This window comes from Grus americana, chromosome 2 (assembly GCF_028858705.1).
Source record: "Grus americana isolate bGruAme1 chromosome 2, bGruAme1.mat, whole genome shotgun sequence".
In the NCBI taxonomy this organism is placed as follows: Eukaryota; Metazoa; Chordata; class Aves; order Gruiformes; family Gruidae; genus Grus; species Grus americana.
In genome coordinates, this window is record NC_072853.1 from 23,261,934 (window position 1) to 23,285,376 (window position 23,443).

At 44.4% G+C, this 23,443-nt stretch overlaps 1 protein-coding gene and 1 long non-coding RNA gene across 5 annotated transcripts in view; one reads left to right on the forward strand and one right to left on the reverse strand.

The window, feature by feature from the left end:
* GRHL2 (grainyhead like transcription factor 2) overlaps nt 1-14,092 on the reverse strand; it is a 66,477-nt gene extending 52,385 nt beyond the window's left edge. For all 4 annotated transcript variants that reach the window (XM_054814984.1, XM_054814986.1, XM_054814985.1 and 1 more), the window contains exons 1-2: nt 13,640-14,092; nt 398-587 (exon numbers count right to left, since the gene is read on the reverse strand). In XM_054814984.1, coding sequence (XP_054670959.1) covers nt 398-587; nt 13,640-13,659 — 210 coding nt within the window. In that variant the 5' untranslated portion in view covers nt 13,660-14,092. The remainder of the gene's footprint in view (nt 1-397; nt 588-13,639) is intronic.
* Nucleotides 14,093-14,171: 79 nt separating this feature from the next.
* On the forward strand, nt 14,172-23,316 carry LOC129202354 (uncharacterized). Its single transcript, XR_008575691.1, has 3 exons — nt 14,172-14,349; nt 16,283-18,010; nt 23,151-23,316. It is a non-coding gene; the product is annotated as an uncharacterized LOC129202354 (long non-coding RNA).
* Nucleotides 23,317-23,443: the final 127 nt, after the last annotated feature.

Sequence of the window (23,443 nt, forward strand, 5' to 3'; positions counted from 1 at the left end):
ATGTGTGGAATGAAACAGAAAAGCAGACAAACCTACAGACGGACAAGGCTTCCCCTTTTCCACTTTTTAAAGAATACTGCAAGTATCTGAGCACAAATAAAAAGGGGGCTAATTCATCCAACGCTCTCGCAAGGGAAGAGGAAGAACACTATATGCTCAAAAAGAAATCATGGTTGCAAATTTAATACAGGAATTCTGATTTTGTTTTTTCTCTCCAGAACTAAACACATCAAAACAGCCTCAGAGAGGCTTCCTAAACCAGAAAGGGTGCTTGATGCAAGTATCAGAGAGAAAACAAGATGCAGAGACTTCTGTCTTCAAAAACCAGCTCTTTTGATGCCTCTTAGAGTGGTCCCCTGCTAGTGCAGCAGGGAGGAGTAATGATGGAGTTACCTACTTTATAATAGTCATACAATAGGCCAAGAGCAGCAGCACTGTCCTCATCCCCATTTATGCTCATCATAGCCTTGGTAGCTGCTGTTAGGGGATTCTCCAAATACGACTTCCAGGCTTCATCTTCACTGGTGTAGGCTCGTCTGGTGTTGAATGAAGTGTCATTTGGCACTAAGGCCACAAGTCGCTTGTTACTGCATAGACAGGAAGAATAAAATGGTGATCCAGAAGGGATTACTTTATTCACAAGGCATGTTAAAGAACATCAAATAGCTCAATGACAGTGATATGATTACATCAAGCAACTCTGTATTAAACTTGGTGACATTAAATATTTATCAGTATTAGGTATCTTCAGTACTTAACAAAAAAAAATATGTGTAGATCTCATGATAATAATTCAAATGTATTTTTACTAAAATACAGATACAGCTATCAAAATATTTAAAAACTATTTGGAAAAAAGGAAGTAACAAGAACATTTTGCCCCAGTATTTTTGCTAGATGTACACTTGATTAGGGAAAAATACACTTAACTGAAATCAATTATAATTAGAAGACATGAATGAAAAGAAAAAGCATCTAATACTAACCTAGTGTTCACCTAAGCAGAGCGTAGTTCAGTATTTAATAACTGGGTACAGCTTATAATTGAGCTATTCTCTGTTTTTGGAATGCAATTTGCCCGTAATTTCAGAGAGGTTTTCTGTAACAGGACATGAGCAATGGATCCAGTGGATGGAGCAGAAGTAAACATATTTGGTCTCAATTCAGACTTTATCACTCATCACATCTAGTTACAGACCCATGGCAATACACACAGGACCATTAGTAAGTGGGAGTTGCAGCAGAGCAGTTTCCTCCAGCCTGAAATTGGTACAAACTGACCAGTGCCTGTGCATATCACAAGAAAAGCTGCCACACCACAGCTATGGCTGAAATTTCCAGTATAATGGAAACATAAATGAAGATAATAATACCTGCTTTTGCAAACTGTTCAATACACTTATGGATAAAAGAGCTATTGGAAAAGAAAAAGTTGCATTCCTATTACACAAGATACTAGGCAAACAGATTAGGCAGGGAAATAGTGGAGCGCGGGGTGTGCTGCTTAGTGCGTGTTGCAAGAGCACCGTCAAGAATTGTGGCTCAAGTTACAAGGATCAGGATGAAACTTTTAGCACGTTACACCTTACAAATTCGAAAGCTGCAAAGATGGCAGAATAACTGAATATACTGACTTAACTGGCAAAACTAGCAGTTATTCCTGGTGACCTTCATAAAACATTTCTTGCCATCTTCTACATAAAAATTGTTCATTATTCAGTCTCTTCTCTCCCCTACCTGCAGTGGTGCCAGCTCCACAGACCTAACCCAACCAACTGCCGCTGTTGCACAGAGTGGCATTCAAACACTGTGCAACCGAGCCTTTTATTTGATTTCAGAAATAGGATTTATAAAAGCACAAGTGAACCCACGCAGTGAATGCTCTCAGACGTCAGGAGCCTGTTTTGCCCAGGCCCCAAGCCACAGCGACCGACAGGCTGGGGCTTCGCTGCCTCAGCGTAACCTGCAAAGTGTGTGCTCCGAGCTTCGGTGTTTAAGGAAGAGAAGGGGGATGGTGGAGATTATCATCTCTATGGTACAAAGCACTGTTTACAAGTTTCTTTATTTAATGAGAAACAAAATAATCCATCTGGTACACAGAGCACAGTTTTATGACCTCGGTGGGGGAAGAGAGCATTCTGTAGCCTCGTATCACAAAATACAGCCAACAATTACAGTTCAGATTATATTTTCCTTTAATTTAAAATATCTGGATTTTTAGAAGCTTCCTTTCTTTTCCAAGAGCTTTTCTTTCTGCCTCACCTTTTGCTATCTCTTCTGAAGATTTCTGTCCTTTTTTTCCACATACACATTTGTGGTGTTACGGGTTTGCTTCGGCAAGCAAAGCTTAGGAGCCCAAGGAAAGAGAGAACTGCTAGGTCTGCTTGCCTTTTCAATACCTTATTGTTAGCAACTCAAATCAGATTTGCAACAGCCCCACTGTTTGTGCCAGAGGTAGCTGAGGGCCTGTTCCCACTCTGGAGTAGCCAGTTCTCCCTGGCTTAGAGGCAATTATTCCAGGCAAGGATTCTCCTTTCCTCAACAAAGCTCCCCTTCAGCTAAACCCGGGCTATTTCACTGCATGGGCGGCTGCCCATTGCAAAGCACAAAATACCACTCAGTCTCCTTCCTGTAGCAAGCTTCCCTTACAATCAATAACCACCTTTTGTTACTCAGAGTGCTCATAGCCATGCGATAGTCATAACTGATTTATGAGCACTACTGGCAGACTGTGAGATGCCCTTTAAAAACACACCTTTTAAGACCTGGGCTGTGCTTGTCTGCAGAATTGCTGGAAGGGAGGAGTCAATCTCTACTGCTCTTACTTAGTCAAGACAATCTTAAAGCAATGAACAGAATGCTGTCCCTCAGAGGTGTTGTATACAATTGTGCTGGGGAGAAGCTAAAGTAAAGGGGATAAATGCTCTAGGAACAGTCACTCAGTAAGTAAACAGTTGGGACGGCTGGAAAGGCAGAGATGCACAGACCCACAGCCTCCCCAGCATCATCCCAGAGACCATTTTCTCTAAAACCCAAGCTTTCACATTTAAAAACTAAATATCCATCTCCTCTGGCTTAAGAGATGGTCTGCAGCATAATCAACTGACACACTCATTGTGTTTACTCTGCAAACACACTGAAACAATAGCACTAAAAAAAATAAAAAACTTCCTCATCGCCCCCATCCCTGTAATCAGCTCTGTGGGAGGTTAATGGTCAGACCTAATTATCATGATTTAACATAGTCAATCATTTCAAAGATTATATCCAAAGCAGTCAGCCAAAACAACTGCACTCGCTTTAAGAAATCTTCTCTATTAATTAAGGTCATTTGGAGGGGAGGGAGGGTTTCTTTTAAGAAATGAGGCTTGTGTGTGCACAAGCATTCCCCTTTCCTTTTCCATGACCACTGAAACTCCTGGACAATTTTCAGCCAAATGTGACAGAGGGGTAGCAAAGTCCTCCATAACCAGAGGAGAAAAATACTTTATATTTTAATATATGCCAAGAAAACCCAATCTCCTGGGCAAGGCTCTGCACAGGTAAGCTCCCCTGGTCCCATCAGGCACCCTTCCTCACCAGGGCATCCCCAGCTGTTCCAGTTGTGTAACTGATTACAGCAGGCAACTGCCTGGAGGCCAGTAACTCTGGTGGCACCTGGACCATGGCGGAGGCAAAGGGTGACACCCACAAAAAACCTAAGAGCTTTCCCACTGGAGAGAGCTGCTCTGAACACCCTACCTGTGAGAAAAGCCTCAGGTGGAACCTGCAACCAGCAACACATCTAAGAATCTCATCAAAAGTTGCAAGTCCATCAGTGACCATGTTCACAGAGAGCCACACACTTAAGGAACGAAAGTGGGCTAAGATTGTAAGGAGAAGACTCCCGTTCAACCTGGCCAGCAGTATCAGCAAATATCCGCTGTAGCTCCAGGCACATCTTCTAAAATAGCCTGCCAAGGAGCGGAGAACAAGCCCAACTCTGACACTGTGCCCATTCCCTACTCAGGCTAGCCCACCACCCCTCTCTATCTGATAGTCAGGACCTGTGCTAACCAGAACACAGCTAGGAGGGACATGCCTGTACAGGCTAGGAGCACACCATCATTTTATCATGGAGATACAGCTTAACAACTGAGGATATTTTGTGCCTATAAAGTAGATGTTTCCTTTCAAGCTACCAGTTGAGCTCCTAATTTATGAAAAATGTTTCAATCATTTTATGTTAAACAGTAGTAGGTGGTCATGTGTCTTAATTTATAGGTGTATGAGGATGAAAGGTAATTGCTGAGGAACAGTCTAGCTTAGGAGCTAGATTGTCCTGAAACTTGAATGTTTATGTCAAGACTAAACTTCAGATGGCTGTTATTTTGCAAGATCATTTCCCCTCCCCCCCCAACTATTTAGTAGAGATTTTCTTGTTTGTACCATCTTATATGGTTTGTGTGCTTTTCTCTTAAGAAAAGATACATACAAGTTTTCCAGATTTCTACTAGTTCTAAATCTGGGAAACTGATATTTTTGAATTTATTTAAAATGAAGATTATGGAATTTTATAAAACCCTATACATGTGTAGGGTATAAACAGACATGTCCAAAACTGCACTCACTTTGTTTCATTTCAGTTACGGCAGTACAACAACAAAAGTTGGAGAGGTACATTGTATTTAATGTCGATAAATTAGCTGAATGGAAAGGGCTGGCCTTTCAAGCTCTTCTTCAGATTACAGATAATAAACTTTCAACAGTCAGCACTTGGGGCTATAAAATCCTACTACAGGCAAATTCTCACCCAACTTGATGCAATTTGTGAATTAGCTTACACAGAATCAGAAATGCCCATTAACACATTCATGAACAATGGTGAAAGGTGGCAGGTCTGTGATCAGAGCTTGCTTTTTATTCAGAACCAAGATTTCCTGCCTGCCAGGCTCTCTCGGCCAATTTTGATGCTCAAGAGCTTTCTGTTGAATTGACAAAGTTCACAGTCCTCAACCTCTTTGCTAAATTTGCCACTGAACATAAAGGAGACCAATACAGCCATGCTGCATCAAATACAGCTGCATCCTAATCTCCCCCATTGTATGCTCAGCATTACATCCTGATCCAGTTGGTGCAAGTGGGGAACAAGGTCTCATCCTGCATGCCCCCCAACTTTTGCATTGCCCAGGAAATTCAGCCCTGAAACACAAAGCAGACTGTTAAAAGTGCCAAGGTAGGCACTCAGCCCAGGCATTTCCTGGTTTTTTTAATTGCTTTTTTGGACATTGCATTTGTTCTTTCAACAAATTTTTAAAAAAAAAGTAAGAATCAAGCTGCTCTATGCATATCCCTGCAGACTTCTTTGCCCTCTGACAATGCATTAGGGCTTCCCTCCCCGCACAGGCTAGGTGCCGGATGGGAATACAGCAAGCAATGTGTGTGAGGCAGCAGAATGGGAGAAATCCCTATTCCCAGGTTTCAGCCCAGGCCTGAGCCTGCCTGTTCTTACACCTGTGAGACAGGAGTGGCAAGCACATCTGCACAGCATCCTCTGCAAACTGTCCCTTCAGGAGAGGAGATGGGAGGCTTTGGTCCATACAGCTGTTACAAAGCACACAGAAATTATAGCACCAAATGACTGGAAAAGGCAAGACGGATTCGTGTCATCCTGGCTCGCAGCCCAGCATGCCAAGGCCACAGGATATTTATTAGAAGCTCTTTTTCTGTTGGATGATAAGAAAGTGCAACTGTCTGCAATTGGGAAACCCTGGGAGAAATACAAACTCTAAAACAAGATGCTAGCCAAAGGGACTACTTTTTATGTTGCATGCAGACATGCACCACACACCATGTTGTCCCAGGTTTCTGATCCCTTAATTGCCCAGACCAGAGATCTGGCAGAAGTATGCTGTGACTCAGTGGTATGGGAAGAACACCTGCCTGTTTAGTCTTTCCTCCAGTGCAAAGTAAGAAATGGAGAACTTCAAGAACACCAGCATTTCATTTAGTATGACAAAACGTATAGGAGCATACTTCAGTCACATCCAAGAGCTGGAAAAAGAGCTGAAGCTCCCACTTCAGTTTTGACATAGCTAAGGAGGGCAGAGTGTGATTATTTACAAGAATTTCAGTAGCTCTAAAGCCCTTTGTAAATTTAGTTTACGCTTACACAATTCTCGGTTCAGCTATAAGGCTACCATAAAACAAATTTAGAACAGATGTACATACAATTTGTCTTACAACTCATGTACATACATACAAACTCACAGGCACAAACTGAACTGCTATGACCATTTAAAAGGCAGCCTAAGGACAGATCCCACGGAAGCTGGATAAATTAACAAACTTTAGATTACAGATCATAAATTTTTGCCTGTGCATTATACAGAGAAGTATAAATCAAAGCAAGCCCTAGTGCTTGAAACCATTTGTTTTAAAGAACCTAAGGTTAGCCCAAATTTACTACCTTCAGCATACTGCTTTGCCTAGACACCAAACTAAAAAAAAACAAACCAAACCCAGCAAACAGAACAACAACAAACCCCACCACCCAAAAAACTCATGGATGACTCACAGCAAGTTTTGATTTATTTTGTTAAAAAAAAGAGTTTAGACTCCTCAGGATTTATCGCCAAAAGTATAATTAAAAAGTCAGCAACACTGTTGTTTCAATTAGATAATAGTGTTCTGTTAAAACTACAAAGGAGCATAAATGTTTAACGAACAGGAAAATTATGGCCCATGTGTCTTGGTATTTTGTCTTTCATAGCTGACAATCACATCGTTCCCAGAAGCACGAACAGGTCTCGAAAATGCACTTAGCCCAATCCAGTGAGCATATAAATATACAAATGACTTGAGAGCGAAGAAAAAAAATCAAAGCATTTAGACCACCAAGAAACCAGAAGGTAAGATGCCCTCTGGGCCAGCCAGCAGTCCATACCAAGGAAAAAATTCCCATTAAAGAGGCTGAGTAATTTTGCCTACTAATGAATGCAGGTTTGGGACTTTTGCAATTTTGGGACGATTATTTCTTTTGAGCACAAGACAAATCTGAACAAGATTATACATGTTAAATGATTAAAAGAAATCATTTTACCTTTACAAAATACTCTGAGAGGAAGTAAAATAAAATATTGAGAGCAGAAACAGCGAATGGCAAAACAGACTAGTTCAACAATTAGATGCCTACTAGAATTTTTATTTGTTTTTACTCAGAACCAAAATAACTTGAGCATGTAATAGTGATTAAAAAGATTAAAACAAATAGGTGATTCATTAGCATTGACAAAAATTATTATTAACTATGTCAAAGTGAAGGTACAAAAGAGAAATCTGACACAAGGATTAAATACATACAGTAAGTGCCTACTGAGGACTGGTTCAAGTAGGCAATCACCCTGAGACAGACTTTTTATACCTATGATTTCAGTGACTTTTTTTGTTTCACTTTTAATTAAAGATTACTTTTACCAGACAATCTTTTGTTATTAGTGCACTAAGTAGCCTGTTGCCCCCCCTTTGTTTCTTTTAAAAGCCAAGCAGAAAACAGTCTCCAAAAAAAAAAAAAAGCACGTTTCAGCATATTTGTAAAAAACCAGACATCTCAAAAAAAATGAAGATACTCTGGAGCTCACAATATTCCTGCAGTGGCTGACAGAGTCGATCAGAAATAGCAGCTTCTTAGTAGCTTCGTACCAGGCCATGCTCTGTTTTGCTAAGAAGCATACTTCCAGCATACATAGCACCCAAGGTTGTTTTAGCTGACTTGAAGCAGCCAGCATTAATTAAAAACAGGTCATGACAAGGCTTCCCAGACCTGCTGCAGTTTAACCTGACCCTTGACCCTGTAGCCCTTATTCATTCATTACTTCCACAGAGTTAATGGAAATGGAATAGTTACTGCACTGATAGCACTGATTGCTGTTTTTTCAGAATATGAAATCAGAAGGAAAACACAAATTCAACAACTGAGCAATCCTGGGAGTCAAGATTTTCCACAAATATTTTAAAAAAGCACACAAAACAAAAAATACACTTAATGGAACAACTAAAATACAGAGTTCTGGAAGATGCCATTATGTCCCACTATTAGGAAAAGTTAAAAAAATCTACAGATATATGTAATCTTCGAGGTTGGAGACATATTCTCAAGCTACGGGTATGTTGCAATATTTGACTTCTCCACAGTTCACATGCACTTAATATGGTTTCCTTGGTTAAATATTTCGTAAGCAACAGTTCTTTATGAGGTTAGCACTACTGAAGAATAGGACAGTGTACCGGTATACTAGGATGTCTGAAATAATTAATTACTTATCTTCTTTTAATTAGCTACTACTGTCCCAATCACTGAATAAAAAGCTAATGAAGATTCATCCTAGGATGAATTCCTAGATCAGCATTTGAAAGTGCTATTTTGTGTGTGTGTACAAAAAAGGGCAGCTTAATTGGCTGTTCCATAATCACAGAAAAAAAATTATTTAAGGTAACCATCAATGGCCTGCACTGGATTAATATTTGTGAAAATATCTGACAACAAACGTCAACTGGTGCAATATCATTTCCCCTTCAGATGTCCCTGCCATAATGAGAGCAATGATGTCCCTGCTGACCCTTCCACAGGGAAGACGTTATGCCATCATTACAATCAAGTAAGTGATGTGGGAAAATCCCCTCCCTCCTGTTCTGCTTTGATCTTCAGTCTGGTTTCAGACTTCAGCACCAGAGAGACAGCAGTGTTACAGGGAGACAAAACTATTTGATACCCTTGCTCCTCTCAGTTAAGCTTACGGTTGCAAGTTCTATGAGGTTCTGAACACTGATTTTCCACCTTCCTCGCACAGATATGGTTTTCTGGGGAACCTCCATGACAGCATGTCTGACATTTGAAAAGTGCAAACATTAAACACCTCTAATTCCTGCTTCTCCATTCATTCCTAGATAAATAACACTGCGGAAAATTCATCTCAACGGATGCCCTATCCACACGCTGAGCAATGTACAAAAAAAAAAAAAAAAGTAGTCTATGACCTCATTGCCACTCAACATCAGTGATGAGAAAGATGTTTGGCCCTCAAAGAAAAAATTAAGAACAATTCACAGAATCACACTGTAAACTATAAATGCCCTTTGTTGTTATAGTACTAGATGCTCAAGTTAAACATTATGAAGGCAGCATCTACATTTACACACTGATGAAGAAGTAGGAAACCAGGGCAAAATTACTCTGAGAAGAGTCCAAGATGAACTTCTGCCACAGACACTACCAAGTAGCAAGCTGGATGTGGATGTGCTTCCACTGACACATGAGAGCAGGTCTGAACCCGTTCCCACCTCCGGACTTGCTCTCCCCTCAGTTATTTACCCACAAGCACATGCTCAGCTGCAGACCCAGGCTGCCCCGAGTCCTCCTTAATGTGGTCAGTCTGAGCATGCCCCAGCCCCATCTACGTGGTGTCCTGAGTAGCTCTTGCACATACTGGGGGTGCTGGGAGCCTGACCGACGGGCAGTCATGCGGCTGGCTGGCTAGCAAGAGAGCCACAGCAACTAGCACGCTCGGGCCTGCTACCAAGCCTGCTCTTTGTGCAACTGCAGCCCCAGCCTACACGGGACTCACGACTTTACACAACGCCAGGAGCGGTGGGGACACAACTGTGGCTTTTACCAGGCAGGTCCCAAGTGGTTGTACAGTTGCTGCTCCTCACTCACAGGAGTACTGGCAATCTCTAAAACCCTGTTAAGTCTCACAAATATCGAGGTCGCTAATTAGCTTCACTAATGCACTAGAGCCATTAATCTGGAGTTCTGTTGTGACAATTTTTTTCTGTATACTACAGTAAGGACAACTTTTCAACTTATAAATGCAGAAGTGAACCCTGGAATCATCTTTACATCCTGCAAAAGGGATGCTCCCTCCTCCCCACCCTATGCCCCCCACCCCCAGCCTCCATTCAATCCCCAGGGTCCCCTCGTGATGGCTCTGGGGTTTGGATAATAACAGAAGCAGCTGCATGGACCTCCAAAATATTCACAGAGAGGCAGGGACACACGTTTCTTTCTGCAGAGGTTCTAGTTTGAGCAGTTCTGTCTGTAACACCTGCCATTTGTTTGCACCCTCTCTGAAGAGCCCAGAGCAATGAAAAATGGATGTTAAAAATAATCTCCATGAGGAGATCAGGCTACTCTCAACCCAACAGTCCCCTGAGCCAGTTCTCTAGCTGCACAAACAGCTCTACTGACACAGCTGAGAGGGTGGAATGGAGGCAGGAACAAGTGGCCACAGGCTGCTTAAGTCGGTACTACCTCTGAAAAATGCATGTGAAATCATGCCTTATCTCTTCTGACCGATAGGAGTTTGTGGAAGCAAGCAGGCAAGACCCAGCTTAGGCAGAAAGACTAAAAGGAAAGAGAAGGAGATACGCACACTATCTTAAGGATAATCTCCCCTTCCAAGCTCCTCAATTAGCATTAGAATCAAGGGACTTGTTCTTTAGCATTTTCACCTGACTGTCCGCCTTCCTCCCTTAAAGCTGACGGTGCAGGTAGCACCCCTGTCCTTCCTCCTCTCTCCAAAAAGGGACACTGCAGGCAGCCCTGCAGTGGCCTTGTGCAGCAGGGTGTACCATCTCTCCAGAAAACCCAGCAAATACCACTGAAGGATGAGACAGAAATGTATTTTTCCATGCTTTCTATATCCCCATAGCTGCTTAGTCCTCTACATCAGCATTTTACTAGCACAAACCCCACAAAAACATGTCCAACGACACTGACAAATTAACTGACCTCGAAATAATGAACTTCCCTCTCCAGTCTTGCCTGTAGGGAAGATCTGTTTTTAAGTAAAAGAAAGGCCATGTGGAGGAGAATAACGTTGTAGTCTCTTGATTAGGTTTTAATTGGATATAATTTGAGCCTAAAAAAAACCCTAAAAAACCAACAAAAAACCTTCCCATGCAAACTCCCACCAGTCTAATATCTCATTCCATTTGGTCGTCTTTTCTGAAAACAAATGTATTTGTCTTCTCATCTTACACTTGCGTACAGAGAACCCAGGGGACTTCTTTACTTTTTATTTCCTTTTCAAACTCTTACCTACCACCTATGAATTTTCTAAACACCTTAACCAGAAACAGATCACAGGCATACCTGCAAGAGGGGAAGTACTGTTACTTGAGGAGAGTATATGCCCTGCAGTGCTCTTACGTTCCTCACAGTGGTAACAGCAGCAGCACTACACAGAGCAGGGGATGAAGGGCATTAATGCTCTGGTCTCAGTATCTTACACCTATGCCATATTGTTCCTGTTGGGAAGGAAGGACAGTCCTGTAGCTTAGTAGCATCCTAGACCTCGAGAGGAACCACTTTTGCCCTAGTTTCTTATATGAGTTAGTTTCCACTGCACTGTTTTTTCTGTTTCAAAGCTGACTGTGATACAAAGTTGCTCCTTCTCCCACCCCCATAATCCCCTCCTGCTCCCCTTACCTGCGCTTGATCTGCTGCAGCCTAGTTTCTGACCCTCTGCTGAAACTACTGGCAACTAGGCTTGGCCAGAGAGTAACTTAGGGGTCCCTTCCACCACCTTCGTGCAGTTCTGGAACTGCCTGTTGCTTTGGGATGCCCTCAATTACTGCTTCTTGTCAGGTCTAAGCTCTTTCGCAGTTAATCTGGTTCCCCTCCCAACTCAATGACTGCTCTTTCAGTTGCTCCTCCCTGCCTCATAGATCCCTCAGGGCTCTGTCCTTATACCCTTCCTTGCACTTAAATCATTTACTGCTCTTATCTGGACACCTAAGGCATTAGATCCCAATCCCCACTCAGATGAACTCCCAAAACTCCACTTTGTTCCCAAGTCCTACCACAATCAGTTTAATTCATGTTAGTAACTACCTTTGCACTATCCCACTGTCAGCTGATGTTTGAAAAGGCCAGGACTAAAATTATTTTTTTAATCTTTCTCCTCTGAACCGTCCAGTCTCTTCCCTATCAGGGCAGCCAACCCTGCTGTTTTCTTTTGTCAGATAACCTCTTTCTTTCGCTCCTTGACAGGCAGGCTGTCACCAAGCCTCTCAATCCGACCTCCCCAGTATCAGGCTCCTCCTCTCTAACTCCTTTGCCACAAAGGCTCCTGAGGAGCCCAACAACAGCTTGTAGCTGAGCTGCACCAAGCCTAGCCGAGATCACACTCATTACTGGGGCGCTCCTACCTGCACCAGGGCAGCAGTAAAACAAAACTGCCGTCTCCTGCTTGGCCTCTGCAATCTCCCGCCCTCCATCTTCCTTGCCCCGTTACTCTCCCCAGCCGCCTCCTGCAGAAACACTAATAACCCGAGCAGGTAAAATGGCCTTCCCGCCCGGCTGCCTCACGGCGGCTCCTCGGCGCCGCACAGCAGCAGGCCGCCGCCACGCTCCCAGCCAGGCCCCGGCCTTCACGCCAAGCCACCTCGCCGCCATCGCGGGAACACAGACATCGCCTTTACCCTACGGCGTACCGGGACGGGCAGGGACGAGGGGTAAATAAAATCAACCCCTGGTTTTGGGCCGATCGGCACGAAGCGGTGATGGAATCGGACACACGCTGGGGTGGCAGAAGAGCAAGCCGCGGCCTGCGCGCTAAACAGCTCCTAGCGCCTCTCCCCACGCCGGGACAGACCCCTCTCCCACCGAGCCCACGGCTGGGATCCGTCTCGGTCCTGCTGCGTGCCCCGGGGTGGGCAGGGCCGGCACCTCCAGCTCCTCTGGAAGGCAAGAAGCGGTCCTCACTTCACCGCCGCTCTGTCCCCTGCCTCACCCGCCTCAGGGCGGGCAGCTCCGCACGCCTCCCTGCCGCCAGGCCCGGGCTCGGCCACCGCGGCCTGCGGCCCCGCCGCCGTGCGCCCGTTCGGGCAGGAGAAGGGCTGCGGCGGGCGCGGGACAGGCGCTTTACACCTCCTCCTCCTCCTCCTCCGATGCCGCTACTGGGAAAGTTACTTTTTAACCCCGGGCGGAGGCGCCGGTCTCCGAGCAGCCGCGGGCCCGCCGGGGCGTCCCGCCGGGAAAACAAGGTCAGGGCGCCGAAGCTGAAGACGCCGCACACAGCGGCTGGCGCGGCCGAGGTAGGGGAGCACCCGCGCAGGCCTGGCCGAGGCCCTTCCTCCCGCCGTCCGCGGGACGGGCCCAGGGTGCCGCCGGCCCCCCTGCCCTGCCCGCCCGGCACCGGCTGAGGGGAGGAAGATGGCCGTGTCCAGCCCGGGATAAAAGCCCTTTGTTGCGCTAACACAAAAGCCAAGAAGCACTTTTCGTCCGGGGCCTTCGGCGGGCGGAGGCCGCTCTGCTTTTGTGGGGCGAGAAGAGCTCCCTACCGAAAAGTGACCCTCGAGGTGAGAGGAGAAAAAAACGGAAAAAAAAAGGAAAAAAAATCTAAACTCAGCGGGGAATAAAAAAAAAATCGCGAAGCCCCACAACCAGATGGAAAGCAGGGTGGGGGGCGGTGAGCCGCAGCCTTGTCCTCGGGCGCTCAGGGAGTTGCTGTGCCGCCCGGTCCGGCGTCGCTTTACGGAGGGAGAAACGCCGTCCCGGCAGGTCCGCGTCCGCCACCGGAGAGGGGGAAACACAACCAGCCAGACGGGCCGGCCAGCCCCGCGCAGCGGGAGCAGCGGCGTGCCTGCGATCACTTACTTGTCCGTCTCTTGTGACATGTTTGATCCAATGAACTCTCTCCCCTTTTCCCGGTGCCTCCGTCTCCCTGGCGGAACTGGACTTTCAGGTCTGTGCAGGTAAAGGTGTGTGTGAACGCCCGGGACGGCAGAACCAGAGCTACTGGTAATTCTGCTTTCCTTCCCCCCCTCTCCCGGCTCCGCAGCCAGCCGCCAAGGTAGGACAGGTAGAGCCCCCTCCCCCTCGCATGTGGGGAGCGGCGGGGCTGAGGCGCCGGCGAGGCACGGCTCGGCACGGCTGGGCTCGACTCGGCGCGGAGAGCGGCCGGGCCGGGCGCGCACAGGTAACTTTCCCAAGCGGCGCTGGATTCTTTCACTAAAGGAGCGGGACAGAGGGACGAGCCGCCCGCTGATTGGGCGGCGCGGGCTGGCAGGTGCGCTGCCATTGGAAGAGGCGCGCACAGGTAAGGCTGCCGCCGAGCTCCAGGTAACGCACCTCGCGCCCGCGCCGCGACGGGAGGCCGCCGCCGTCGTGGGGAAGGGAGGAAGGAAGAAAGGAAGGAAGGAAGGAAGGAAGGAAGGGGGAGCCGGTGCTGAGGCGGCGGGCAGTTCCCCTCCCTTCCCTCGCCGCAGACGGAGCGGGCGAGCCGCAGGAGAGGCGGCCGTCCGCGCTAGGGAGGCGAGGCGCGGTGAGGCGAGGCGCGGGGCCGTTGGTGCCTCACGCCGCTGAGGGTGAGGAGAGGCCCCTCGCGTGCGCGACGGAGCGGGGCAGCCGGGCGGGCCGGCGGGGCCGCGCCTCTGCGCCGGGCTGGCGGCCGAAGGGGGTAGCCGCGCCCGGCATCCCCCGGCTGCCCTGTGGCTGGCCTTGGATGGTGCCCAGGGAGGAGGCGGCCTTCACAGGACGGTTTCGTAGTTAGGTTTTTTTGTTGGGTTTCAGGGATTTTCTTCCTTTTTTTTGACTTTACCCACGGTTGTGACCGGCCGGGTTTGACATTGGTGAACATCTTGGTGCAGAAAGCATCTCACAGCAGAGGGACGAAGCGGTGCCAGGCGATGATACCTACTGCATGGATCTGAGAGCTACCAGCTGGGCTGGGAGGGTTGAAGGGTCTGTTTTGTCAGCAGGAGAAAGCTGGAGAGAAAATGGGAAAGCTGGAACAGGGTGTTTATTGAGGAAGGCTCTGTTACGCAGGGGCAAAGCACAGAGAGGACTGCACCATCAATCTGTCAGTCAGCCTTCAGTCCAGCACACCCTACTGTGTGCTTTGCCCAAAGACCTATGTGGACTTACAAGGGACAGGATCGGGCTGTGCAGGCAGCAGCTTTTGCCCCTGATGGGAAGGGGAGAAAGAGGGCCTTTCCCCCTGTTGGGTCAGTTGGAGAAGAGAGAGTGGAACCATCTGCTCTCAGTCCCCATTCCTCCACCAGAGACAGGTCAGGACCCCACTTACTCCTACCGCCTGTCCTCATGGAGACATCTTCCCATACCAGGCATCCAACTGGACTGCTGATAATCTCTGCTATGCAAACAGTGCTGTATATGTAAAGAATGCACCATTATATGAGGTCGATCATTATATTACTTGCTGATCTTTGCAAGAAAAATAGTTGAATGGTGCCAAAACCATCTAATTTATACTGTCTTAGGTGAAGGCATTTTCCATTTTCTACCTTTGGTTTCACCTGACGGGAATGTAGTAGAAGGAATATTTGCAGAGATACATATTTGTATAACAAAATATATATGCATACATACATACATATATATATATTTTCAAAAAACATATAGTATTGCAATCTGGGGCTTGAACTTCTTCTTTCATCTATTCCTGTAATTGAAATCAAACTTGACTCTGTAAAGTCTTTGGTATTATGGGATCGCAATCAGGCACAAGTATCTATTACTGGGTCTCAGGCCTTATCTTTATTAATAATGACTAACCAAATTAAGCCAATTCAGTATAAATCAGTTCCAAGGCAGCTTAAACATAGCCCCATGATGATTTCCATCACTTTAACTAAACAGAATTAGAAAAATAATTTAGCTAGATTAATGACGCTGTGATTGAGCACAAGATATTAGTTAGCCTTTCTCTTCCTCCATTCACCAGTCACAGGAAAGAAACATTATACAATTTGTAAATCCAATCAGAAGTTGCTAATGTGATCTGAATTTTGAATAACAAATACTGGTATTGAACTTGTAGGCCATTATTCATAAAAATGCTTGTATGAATTATTTTGTATAATACATTTTGAGGAAGCCATAAGGCTTCATAAAACACAGAAGGGAAACAGTAATTTATTCATTACAAATAATGCAGTCATTTTGAATACAGAATTAGTATGTAATCTTAAAACAAGTTGAGCCTCTCAGGGGCGTTACCGTGAGATACTGTGAGTTGCTTTGGAGAAATAACGGTAGAATGCTGTGACAGTTTAAGTTAGTGAAGCCCCCCTTTTAACTGCAGAAGTGATAAGGTTTCTTTCCCAAATATTTGTTATGCTGAAAGAAACTGAGTCCTGAAAAGGTTACCTGTTTGAGCATCATCAAGAGGCTTAATGCCAGTTCGGTATCTTCTTTCTCTTTTTTAATTTTTCTGTTATGAGAAACACTTGGATGTTGATATTTTTTCCCTTTTTTTTACCTCTATGAAATGTATAGGAAGAAGGAGAGGAAGATCAGTGATGAGCACTTTTGAAAATGCCACCTTCCCCAAGGTAGAGATGCTGTTGATGTGTGATTTTACACGAAAGAAAACTGCATTTGATGCCATCTGCAATCCTGGACCAAACCCAAACTGTAACTCAAACTGAAATGGTTGTTGTTCTAGTACTGGGTCAAATACAAAACTGCCTTTAGCAGCCTGCTCTCAGGAGAGATTCTCTTAGAATGAGGTAGTCAGGAGACTGAATTACTGCTCACCATCTTACAAGGTGTTTCAAGGTCAAAGTTAGGAATATAAGTGGAAAATGGAATAATGAACTGTTGATTTGAGGTTGTTGGAGATGACAACTTATTTAGTTGGGAGTTATTTAGATGGAAAAATATACCCTCAAAATTATTTTAACTAGGTAGGTAGGCACAGGGCTCATCATTTTCTGGATGAGCCTTTTGCTTCAGAGTGCAGACTAGAATCAAATTGAAAGTGTCAGAGTCCACCTCTCTAGCTGAGCAGGTCAAACAAGTCCTACTTAATCCAGCCTGATGCTCATTCTTCATGATCTACAAGATTATTATAAACTAATCTGTTAGTCATTGAAAAATCAGCTAATGTTATTTCTGGCCAGACCAGTCTTGCTTCCTGTAGAATAAAGGCTGTGTAGAGCAAAAATGAAATAGTCATGCAATACATTATTGAAAATCTAGGACTTGTCTTTGGAGTGTACAGGAGAAATTTAAAATGGTAACCTAAACCTGCTGGTTTTCATACTGTGCTTGCTTCTTTGTTTGTGCAGCAGATGATAGTTTTTTGTGGTGGTGTAAGGATTCAGAGTAGAATTCAGCTGTCTAAAGCTTTACCTCATGTTTACACTGTTTACTCCATAGCAGCTAGCATCAGTGTTGTTTGGACTTGCCAGCACTGGGTAAGGGAAATAGAGTGTACAAACAAGGCTTAACTAGGCTTACTAATTGTACCTAAAATATCTTTCAGAAAACTACTTAAAAGTCTATGTGATAAAAGATGTTAGAGAGAGATTTATGTCCAAACAATGTTGTAAAGCAGTTCAGTGAGAGAGCAGATGTTTGGAAACAACTGTTTTCAGTAGGCAATGATTACTACGTATTTTTATTTGTGTCTTTCTATGTCATTGATGGCTGTTGATATAAAATGTACTCTCTCATAGTAAGTTCAAAGACAACCACCTACCTACTAATTTTGTGATATGCAACATCTACTGTTAATCCTCCACATAGCCTTTCCTTTGTAGTCATCTCCTGCATGAAACTATATTTATTGGAATCTGTGCAGACCTTGATCCTGAACTAACTTCAATGAAGCCATCATGTACCTCAAAATAAGCTGAACAGATCTCAGTGCAACCCTCCTATACCTCAAAAAGATCATTCTTATGCTCTCAGAATGAATTATTCTACACTGTTAACTTCAAGAAAGTAATTCTAAGTCACCAAGATCCTGATAACTTTTTATTTATAATGCTTCACGATGAAACTATAAAAGTTCTACCAGAATGGAAGATTTTGTGATGAACGGCAAGTACTTGAGGATTTCTGTCATGCTGCCTGGAAACTGCAATTCGTGCTCCCCAAACAGGTCTGCTGGGATCCCTTTAGCAACCTGGAGCTCTCGGGTGCCTCCACATCACTTATGACAGCAGCAGTTCAGCAGTGTGGAGGACCATGGAACATCAAGCATTTCCTGGCCACAGGGTAAGGTGTGGAGCCATGGCACTTTCTATTTGAAATGCTGATTTGCATTTTTTTAAGATTCATCAAAGCAGCATTTAAGAAAAAAAGGAGGGGCTTTATTTATTTTTGCTTTGCTCCTTATAAATGTAGAATTCATGGTTCTGAAAGATGTCAAAGTTATTAGTATCCTATACAGGAGAAGTTCAGTAATGGTGATGTTGTTTCAGCTTAAAACAGGAGAAGTAATTTTTAGCGAGGAAAATAGCACAAAGCATGGAAATCCTTTCACGATTGAGACATTGAGACAGCTAAGAAGGCGGCAAAGTCTGACAATAGATTGGAATATTAGGTTCATACTTGATTAGCAGACATTAAAGTACCAATCCATTTCATAAAGATTACTCACAGTTTTGGAACCAATTCAGTAGAATTTAATATAGAAGGATAGTTTTTCTGCAGATGCTTTGATCTATCTGATAGCGTTTTTTAGTGATTCACTCAAGCATTTTGAAACATTGGGAAAATACAGTTAGGTCACCTAATGACGGTAATTTTGCATTTAGTGTAAAACCGTAACGTGAAAAAGAATAAGAAGGCATCTCTGAAAGACAGTTAATTTTGATGTGGGATCCGGGACTCTGGAAATAATGTTAATTAAGCTGACATTAAAATTGTGTGATGTCATTATGGGGCAGAACTAGAGAACCCAAATAACCTGTCCTGTGAGAAAAATGTTAAGTGTGCATCTTCCTGAAGCTTCGTCCAGCTTCCTGTGTTAATCAACAGGATCTTTGCATCATCATAGAACAAAACTGCAAATTCATAGACACATTTTGAGTAATCCTAATTTGAACTCTTTTGGGATGAAGGTAAAATGCTGTTATTTTGTTTAAGTTGTCCCCAGTTCCTGCTAAAACATTTTTTAATTGCCAGTAGTAGTTTAAAACCAAGTTCTTCTCAAAATTAAAGTTTCTTTTTTTTCCTCCTTTTTTCCCCTCCTTTCTTTCTTTTTTCCCCTCCTTTCTTTCTTTTTCCCCCTCCTTTCTTTCTTTTTTCCCCTCCTTCCTTTCTTGATAATGTAGAATTCCCTCAGTTGTACAAAGTGAGCCCTTCATTTTTCTTGGTACTACAGTGAGTGCCTGGGGGAGGTGGGCTGGCCTTCTCTAAGTTCCATGGAGGCTGGAACTGAAGAACTGTCACTGGGGAGTGGGAATGGCCAAGTCTGTGTTTGCTACTGAGGCTTCTACTCCCAGTTCTCATCAGTCAGTTCTTGAACCGTTATGACTTACAGAGCATCATTTTAAAGGAATCTGCGATAGGGATGTGGTCAACATGTGGAAAACTTAAGAGCTTCAAATGTCTTTGCATTGGTTATAAGCATGTTGGGAGTTTAGAAAAAATATAGAAGGTCCACAGGTCTAAAATATTGCACTGCAATAATAAGCATTCTAAAACCAATGATGAATGTGTCTCTTTTTGCTCTAGCAGTCTGTCCTAAAATAGGTGTAAGTGTTCCAGCATGCAGAAGGTGAAGGATGGCATATAAACAATTGCTTGTTGACTTTTCCCACACTCAGGAACCAGAGTAAATGCAGCCCAAAGAATCCACAGAAATACTTTCCAATCAGAGCAGCAGGAGTTGGGAAACAAAGCTGTGGACTGTCATCCTGTTCACTTAAATTCAACGGGGTTTTCCCTCAAAATAGGTCAATACTATAATCAAATGGCAAGGTACTTAAGAAATCACAGCAAATGAAAAAAACCGCTTTCAGAGTCTGCTGAATAAGAGGTACGGTTGATAGCCCCTGGGCTGTTGCTCACTTATCCTTGTGGCTGTCCTCAGGAGCAGGCAAATGTTATTTTATTTGAAGGGCAGAGGATAAAGAGGATTGTCTAGTGGTACAAAAGGAACCAGTGTTGGAGCCAGGAGATCTTTGCAGTGCCTTGTTCTATGGAAAGGTCACTAGACCATGTGTCTTTGTGTTTCTGTTTAAGCTTTGTCAGCTCTGCTTTTAGTAACTTTACAGACAGGTGTAGCGGTGTCACTTTCTATTATTTGTTGTTATTCTCTTTTGAAATAGAGTATTTCAGAAGAAAGCCTCCAACTGGTTTCGTTCATAAACATAAAGGCAGTATATAATATTACTCCATCAGGCTTTTTGGGCAATGTACAATCAGAGCTTGTTGACATAATCTTTGGCCTTTCTTATTGCCTGGGTTTGGTTCTTCAGTGCTCAGAAACTTCAAGGTCATTTAATCCTCCGTGGCATGAGGAAGACCCCAGTTCTAGATCCTCTGCAGCCGCTTCATCAGCCTGTCCTATCAGGTTCACCATCTCAGTGATACCATGTTTATACAATGCACATGCCCTGCATGCACCTACAAGCCTGCTTTATCTCTACTCAGACTCTGCTGTGAAAGTAGATTTTGCTGTTCCTCTGCTGCTGGAAGGACTTCCCTGACACCCAGGGAGATGTGATAACTATTCTGTCTTGTTTGCCCTGGTGTTGTGGGACAGCCAGGCCCAGGAATCGGGCTCTTAGTGCATCACTGTGATGTGCTGGTTCCAAGTTCCTTTACACCTCATTTTTCTTTTGCAGTATCTCTGTTACTTGTGTGCATTATTACACTGCCTAATCCAGTATTGATCTTTTTGTCATTGTTTTTCAATGCAGATTGGAGTTAATAGGTAATTCCAACTCCTTTAGCTGTGTTCCATGGCTGTGGAGTATGCTGCTTTGTAACCCTACCATTGTTCCTCTGAGTCCCTTGAAACATCAGACAAAACATCCATGTTCTCTCAATTCAGTCAGGATGCAAAAACTTCTTACCATGTCTTACCTAGACACTGTGTGTAAACAGGAGTTGCACTGCAGATTTTGCTTCCTTTGTTTTTGTATGGAATAAACAGATTTACAACATCTGTGTTTTTTCCCTTATATTTTTGTTTCTTTTCTTTTTTCCCAAGTAAGTGGAAATCTTCGCTTCAGGAAGAAGCAAGGTGAAAGTATTCCACAGTGAAGAAGTTTTATGTGGCTCCAGGACAGAGATGCTGAGTATTTGCTTGTCTCTGACTTGAAAAAGATACCTGGAGATGGCAGTTTATGTGGAGTGTTTGGGTGTGAGGGGCAAAGCAGGCAGATTAACATTTACATTTCTTTACTGTTTTTTTTTTATCTAGCTCCCCACACATGAGCAATAACCCTGCGGGGAAGGGTGGGGGTGAGATGTGTATGTTGCTCCTTATTTCACCATAAACTTTGCCCTGAGTGCTAGGACTTCTGAGGGGAAGGCAAACCCTGCTTTACCTTCATTGGGGGTATAAATCACTCCTCTGCATAATCAATACCACAGTTAAGGTGCTCGGGGCGGGGAGGCAAAAATCATATACTCGGGCTGTGTCATTCCAGAATGAACTATGTGCAGGAGGACACATTCAAAGGTTGAGGAAACCTGTGTGAGAGAGAGCCCAAACTGACACCCTGCACTCTCCTAGCCTCAAGGCAAAGACGTTTGGTATCGAAAGTTGCTCAAGCTCTCACTGCCAGAGACAGTTCCTGACCTGTGAAGCTTTCAAAGTTGGTGCAGGAGGCAGACACAGGGAAGTAGGTGCAACACCTCTCCATTTTATACGTGAGATTTTTGAGTAACAGATTTGCCAAGGGTTATGTGGGGAATCTGTGCAGAGCCAGGAATTTATTACCCCTTGCCCAAATCTCAGGCTGGTGCCAGATGCAGACAGGTAGTTTGCTGAATGCTCCAGCCTGATCCTGGAAAATACTCTTGCATTTTCAGTGAAACCAATGAGTTCCCCACTTTAGAATACATTTATTTTTAAACTGTACAGGCAGGATTTACATGTTTTGACAAACTCCATTCCAGAGCATTGAGCGCCTTGTGGATTCATAGCCCCTAACTGCTCTTTCAACCTGCTGCCACCCAGCAGAATCCCTCAGCCCTCCAGCAGGCTCTCGGGCAGTGCCTGAGAGAGTGCAAGGTGCCTTTCTCAGTCTAGCCTTCACTTTTTTTTGTTTAAATCACTAGCAAAGGTGAAGGTAGAGTTTATGAGGGGAAAAAAATCAGGGTGAATTGCACTCACAAAATAAACAAACTGCATTTGAAATGTAGGATTTAAAACCCAAATGTCTTCATCTCATTTTATCAGAGCTAATTGGTTCAGCCTATGTGCAGCATAGGTTGAATTTTAAATGTTGCACTGATAACTCTAAGTTGACATCAGTATCTAGACAAGACAACTGATGATGTAGTATCATGTTTGTCTTCAAGGACAGGTCTTTGGGCAGAGTGGAGTCCATCCTCTTCAGAGTTTTATAACTTGATAAAATCTCTCAGTCTTACATATGTGTGAAGTGCTGGTGGTGGACACTGAGCTTGGTACCACAACGCAGTGCAGCAGGAAGTAATCCTGTAGCAGGGATTCCCATGGTATCCCCAAGGTCACAGCGATGAGAAAGCAACTTGAGTGCAAAGCAGAACACCAGAGAACGTCAGAAGGTCCTGTCATCTCACCTCTACTGGGATCTTGTTTGTAAGGCGAGGGGGAATGCTGCATGCTTCAACCCTCCTTCTTACAGTGAAGTTGAATAAAGCATATTTTGTTGAGACTCCAATCAGATAAACACATAAGTCACCACTGGTTGGCTTAGCCCAGTAGAACAGCATGTGGCTGCCCAAAGGGTCTTTCTCTCTTACCCTAGGTCATGCATTTCTGCCTTCTTGTTTCGCAGCAGCAGCCTTGCTCTTTCATCCTGAAAACTCTTTTGGTTTGCTTTTTTAGTAGGGTTAGTTTTCAGGCAGGCAAATAGGCTGGTTCGACCCCCTAAAATTCCATTCCCAAACTGTGGGAGTGCTGGAGCCAACAAAAGGAAGGGGACAGTAGTAGGGCAGGCCCACCTCTTTTGGCAGCAGCCTGGTTTTAGCTCTGAGTTAAAGCAATTGTGAAAGTGCATGCAAAGCAATCTTTTTTGTTTGGGATGAATGAAAGCCTTCCAGGTGTAAGCATGGAGAATTAATTACACCATTTGCACAGCCCAGTTCTCCTGGAGTCTCACACATGGCTGGCTAATATGACGTCTCTGAGCATTAGGGAGTTACGGCATCACCAGCAGCTCTGACAGCATCTGTTTCTTGAACCTTTCAGCCTCCTCCAGTGGCTGGAGTGGTGGTGAATTTCTGCAAGCGCAACACAATCCACCACATCGGCATCACTGTAGACCCAGTGAAGCTTCTGAATTCATGGAAGTGTATGGATGAGTGCAGCTATCTGATCAAGAAGGTATTTTATAAGTCACAGGTGAAATGACCATCTTTTCTTTGAAAGGTATACATGTAGAAGGTGTTGTGCCTGGTTTTTATAGACAGTATTATGAAGAATGTCAATCATTCAAGTTGTCTTTTGCACTGCATCTCTGTTCTTTGCTTTGGAAGTGACTT